The sequence below is a fragment of the Morone saxatilis genome, unplaced genomic scaffold (genome assembly GCF_004916995.1).
Source record: "Morone saxatilis isolate NCDOM2014 unplaced genomic scaffold, NCSU_SB_2.0 Contig1, whole genome shotgun sequence".
NCBI classification, from domain to species: domain Eukaryota; kingdom Metazoa; phylum Chordata; class Actinopteri; family Moronidae; genus Morone; species Morone saxatilis.
The window spans coordinates 2696366-2702198 of NW_023339651.1; the positions used below are offsets into that span (position 1 = coordinate 2696366).

General features: G+C 38.1%; 2 protein-coding genes across 2 annotated transcripts in view; one reads left to right on the forward strand and one right to left on the reverse strand.

Annotated features, from left to right (window-relative positions):
- acsf2 (acyl-CoA synthetase family member 2) overlaps positions 1 to 5833 on the forward strand; it is a gene marked incomplete at its 5' end in the record, with an annotated part of 29381 nt that overhangs the window by 12178 nt on the left and 11370 nt on the right. Inside the window, 2 exon segments of the mRNA XM_035671527.1 lie at positions 687 to 778; positions 944 to 1020. Coding sequence (XP_035527420.1) covers positions 687 to 778; positions 944 to 1020 — 169 coding nt within the window.
- Positions 2509 to 5833, reverse strand: part of chad (chondroadherin) — a 6993-nt gene continuing 3668 nt past the window's right edge. Inside the window, exons 2-4 of the mRNA XM_035671540.1 lie at positions 5570 to 5733; positions 4584 to 4741; positions 2509 to 3513 (exon numbers count right to left, since the gene is read on the reverse strand). Coding sequence (XP_035527433.1) covers positions 4600 to 4741; positions 5570 to 5733 — 306 coding nt within the window. The 3' untranslated portion in view covers positions 2509 to 3513; positions 4584 to 4599. The remainder of the gene's footprint in view (positions 3514 to 4583; positions 4742 to 5569; positions 5734 to 5833) is intronic.

Sequence of the window (5833 nt, forward strand, 5' to 3'; positions counted from 1 at the left end):
TCCTCCTGCTTCCTCCTTCAGAAACGAATAAGTGCACCAATCATCAAGGCTCATCTTTCAAGAAAAATACCTTCATATAAATCTGATCTTTTCTAAAAGTTTAATCCATCTAATTTTAAATTTACAGGACATAACAATATTATTATTGGAGCTTTTTTCTTTGTGTTGCTGTAGCATATGACATTATGTAAATTAAACAAATCATGTCTCTAAAGCTCTTCTGTCAACATCTCAAATCACAGCCTGAGGCTCCATCTGCGTCTGATGAGTCAAAACCTGTAGAGTCGGTTTCTGAGCCAGAAACAACCTTCACATGTTTTCAACTGATATTCCTTCTGTGTCCAACTAAAGACTGATTTTAAATACTGTGTAGTAATCTAATTTGTTCACTTTAATCCACTATAACAAGAACTTTATAACTTTTAAAGTGTCAAAGCATCAAAGATGAAGAGTCTCCACAGCTGACACTCTTAAGTTTCAAAATAGGGTTTAATTAAAATGTAGGTGAATTAGAAAAAAACCGAAACATGTTGTCAAATTATGTATATTTTAACCGCCACCAACTAGCAAAGTCATCTATTGTCTTAGAGAAATGTGTTTGAAAAGTGACACTTTTTATGCAGGTTTATTTTGTGAATTTGGAAATGAAGATGTTTTCTGTAAATCTGTCGACTTTCCACTCCCAGGTGCACCTTCATATACGGCACCCCCACCATGTACGTTGATATGATCAGCCAACCAGACTTGGCCAAATACGACTTATCATCAGTTGAGACAGGTGAGAAAAAGATTCTGCTTTTATAGACAGCAGCAACAAACATTTGATTGTTTAAACAAAAGACGTGACAATTTTAATGATTTAATGCCTTTTTTTTCAATCGTCTGATATAAAAGAATATTTACATATTTTAAATACTTTTACATGATGTTTATTTTGCTGTAGGCATCATGGCTGGTTCCCCGTGTCCTCCAGAACTTGTAAAGAGGGTAATTTCTGCAATGGGCATCAAAGGAATAACAGTGAGTGGAGCTTACACATATATAACTTAAATATTGTTGTTTTTAAATTGTTATTATGGATTATATTATATCTCACCAAGCAACTGATTAAAAAAAAACAACTTTACTTTACAACATAAATCAATGGTGCAATTCTGCTTTCACACACTAGTGGGAGACAAATCCTCAGAAAAACATCCATGTGATGTAACAAGAGCATGAATACACAGCACATGTGAGCACACTTTATATCAGGCATCAGTACATATATTTTAGACAAAAAGAAGACTTGATTTTGTAAAAGGTTTATTGGATGTGAGCGCTTGTTTACCACGTCCAAAAGTCCAGGAAATGTATAAAGATACTGAATATACATAAGATATGCATAAAGTCAACAAATCGGTAGCCCTCATAGTTGTTGTGGAGGAAATGATTCACTTCTTTCTTCCAGTTTCAAGTTAAGTGTTAAAAAAATTTAAAATATGATACAAATAATGATCCGTTTTCATGTATTCATCTTTTTTTGGATTCTCACTTGTGTACATTCAGCAAAAATTAACTAAATCCAGTTTTATAGATCTTTTAAAGAGGTCATATTATGCAAATTTTCAGGTTAATACTTGACTACTATAACAGTTTTACATGCTTTAATGTTTAAAAAACACATTATTATTTATTAAACCACCGCCTCCTGAGAGCCCAGTCAGCTCCCATAATCCTGAGCAGCGGGTCTGTCACCTAGTCTATAGGTGGAGCCTGTTATAATGTGATGTAATAGAGAAAATGGAAGAAAAGGCTGAATACAAACAAAGTGTGTAATTAACTCTCTTTAGTGTGGACGTTTCAGACCTTTTACATGCACAAAAACATCTATATAACAAACTAAAGCACATGAGAAACCCCAAAAAAGCATAACATGGCCTCTTTTAACATGCGTTCATACATTGAAAATGGCACTGGAAGTAAAAATACAGCTTGGAAATTGAATGCATTGATCCACATGTTAAGCTTACCCACACCTTCAAAGTCTTATTGTCCCTTAAGAAACACGTCTTCAGTCGCTGTGTCCTTTTTTTTGTGGTCAGTCAGGGTATAAAACTGACATCACAAAGTAGAAAAGAGGGTGAACGAGTGCTGATTCTTGCCTGAGCGATAGTTGTAGGATGTTTCCTCGTAGTTTGTAAGAGGGCTTTGTGTTTTTGTCTCTGTGTCTTTATCGCTGTTGGAGCCAGTATTTGTGCTAATATAATCTAAGACTTGACAGAGGTGTCAATCCTCTCATATTAACTCTCTCTGTAAGAAAGCAAAGTAAGTATATTTGTCAAAATGTCAGACTTTTCCTTTTAATCTGGTTTGAGTTTTTTTTTTTTTTTACTGTTAAAATGTTTCTTAAAGGTACTAAACTGCACCAGGAAAAAGAGAACAGCACATCCTGTCCCTTAAAGCTTGCAGTAGGTAAAAAAACTTTTTATCAAAAACAACTTCTTTGTGTCATATTTGCTTTCACTATATCCTGACAGCAGAACATGAGACAGATAAACAGTTAAAAAAAAATCAGTAAGAATCCACAGAGTCCGAACAAAAACAACCAATCAGAGCCGAGAAAGATAGTTGATTGTTGAACAGTTTTGCTAAAAATAGAAACGTTTTTCCTTTTGCGTTTTTAAAAATATTCTGTGATTATATGAACACATTCTGGAAATGATCCTCATCCACAAAAATGAGTGAAAATGTTGTAGTATGGATACCACGCCAGTAGGTGGCAGTCTAACTTTACAACACAACGCTTTCCTCTACAGCGCCAGAGTATAAACAGGAAGAGAAGATTGCAAATGACTACAAAGCATCAAAATGTATCTATTAGGTTGAAAACGTAATAGTCGTGTGTGGAGTGGAGCCGTGTTGTCACCGTATTTGGCAATAAGTAATGGCGGCCATAAGGCGTTTTCAGGTCACCAAAATGGCCAAAACACAACAAAAGTTTACTGTTTTATGCAAAAAATGCTGTCGTGTAAACAAGGAATGAGACTCAACAATTAACTAGCTTTCTCGGCTCTGATTGGTTGTTTTCATTCGGGCCCTGTGGATTCTTGTAAATCCCATTAGGAGCACTAGGAGGCACCAGAGGAACCAGATCACAGATTACCTGTCTCATGTACTACTGTCAGGATGTAGTGAAAGTTTCAGTAAATATGACAAAAAAATAAAATATAAAAGTTACCTACTGCAGCTTTAATGCTTCACTTATTCAAATGCATCCTTTGTTTTGGTGGTTTCCACTTCATACTTAAGTCTTCATCTTTGGATATAAATGGATGAAAATGAAAGGTCCATAAAGCTCCCCGTGTGTTTGTGTGTGTGAGAGAGCGACGTGTGTATCTATGCATGTGTTTGTTTACACTGGTGACAACATGTGGCAGAGAAATAGATGGACAGTCTTGAAGTAGAACGAGTTAGCATTGCTTTTGTTGCATTAGTAGCCGGTCACCTGGACAGGCTCCTCCTCAGCGTCTCCTGTGGAAAAGACACAAAATCAGCAGCCAAATTAAACAGTCTGCCCTCCAACCAGAGACCCCATGACCTGGACTCTGTGTACTGGACCCCAGGGCCAACGTGGAAAAGTTCAGACGGGGACAGAACAGGAGGACAGAGAGTTCTGCGGTCAGGAAGAGAGAGGTGAAAAACAAAATCATGCAAAGCCAACTCTTCGGCCACTCCAAAACCAACGTAAACCTTATGTGGGAACGTCTGAATCCAATGTCGCATTGTACAAAAGTCTAGCTGAAAACCGTTACACCAGACCATCACAGCAGAGATGTGATTTTGGACTTTAAATGGAGGCCATAATGAGAAGAAAAACTGCACCTCAGCTATTTGCAAAGGTAGTGATCAGTGAGGGCGTCACTTGAAAACTTTTCTCTTTAAAATTTAATTGTTAGGGTTCAAGTTTTATGGTTATTTGGATCTTCATCAACAGCTGAAGTTTCAAAAACATCATAAAAAAAGCTAAAATGTGATTTATGAACACCATTTTAAAGCAACATTAGATTTATGTCTTTGGCGACTCCTAGTGGTGGAGTCAAAATACAAAAACGACCTCTAACCATCATCTTTAGAGGCTCATAACTTTAAAGGAAGGGTTCCACATTTGGATACGTTTATTATTTACTTTTTTGCTCAGGGTTAGATGAAAAGATTTATGCCGCTCTCATGTCTATGCAAAAATATGAAGCTACAGCCAAGGGTGGTTACCTTGCCTTAGCATTAAGACTGAAAGCAGGGGGAAACAGCTAACCAAAAAAAATCCACCTCCCCAGCATCTCTAAAGCTCACTAGTGAACATGTTATATCTAATTTGTTTAATCTGTAATTTCAGCACATGGTTTTTACATTTAAACAGGATATAATGTTTTAATTAGTGAGCTTTAGAGGTGGTTTTAGACTGATTTAGTTAACTTTTGGCCCCTGTTTCCAATATTTCAGCTCTCCTGGCTCTCAGCAAGAAACTGAACGTGCATAATTCTCAAGTATCGACATAACCCTTCAATGATCTTATGTCCTTTTGCTTGTTCGGAGGCAGGTACCTGTACAGCTGCGTGTTCAAATGCGTGTGCCCTTTCTAGGTCTTTTCGCCTTGACTCTGCAGCCACTGAAGGCGGTGCTGTCTCTGACTTGTTTGCCTTTCTGCAGAGGTGGAGATGCGCACACTGCGTCCGGACGGTTGCGGCTAGAGTCCATCCACCTGCGGGTAGAAAACAAAAGATAAGGAGCAGAGAGTTGGTTGTAGACGGCTAGTTGGTTTATGTGTGTCCATGTAGACAAATAAAGAGAGAGGCTGGTGTGAATATGAAGATACCATCTTTTAGGTGATGTTATGCCTCAGTGTTACTGTGTTTGTAGTGATGCTTTAGAGGTGGCGGTCAGTATTGTTCCCTGACTTTTCATCATAAATTTAGAGGTGCAGTGAGGAGTTTTCTTGTAAACGAACGGTTATCTTCGTAATCAGTATAACTGATGCATCGTTTGTATCCTTGAGGTCTGACAAATGTGTTTTTCTTCCTCACAAAACATTCAGAAACTTAATTTTTCTTAAAGCACCAGTGTAAAGGATTTAGTGGCATTGCAGATTGCAACCAACTGAATACCCTTCAAAATATGTAGGAGAAACTACTATGTTAGCAACGGCTAGATCTAGAGTCAGTGTTTGGTTTGTCTGTTCCACTGTAGAAACATGGCGTTTCAACATGGCGGACTCTGTAGAAGAAGACCTCCGCTCCTTCTGTCGATAAAAACAGCTCATTCTAAGGTAACAAAAACACAATGATACTCATTTTCAGGTGATTTATACACTAAACAAAACTTACCTATGAATATTTATGCCAATATATCCTCTTAAATGTTGCACACTGGACCTTTTTTTAAAAGTTGGAAACCTTCCAAATATCTGCAGAACTAATCCCATCAGCCTCAGCTGTACTTGTACACCCCAAACTAACAGTGTCTAACACAGAGGATGCTGATGTTAGCTGCTAGCGTGGCTGTATAGGGGTGTTCCAGGTGAGTCTCTTACCTGCGCAGTGGAGCTAGCTGGCACGTGCAGCTCCATGGGTTGTTGGAGAGGGTGAGGTTGGTGATGGTGCCGAACTCGAGGCTTTTGGGAAGGGACTTTAGCTTGTTGTTGTCCAGGTGCAGTGACTTGACTGCCGTCACACCAGTAAACGCACCATCAGAGAACTGGAAAAAGGTAGATTCATACATGAGTTTTTATATAGATTTATATATCCAAAGCCATTCACACACACACACCAGTGGCAGTGAGCTACCATGCAAGGTG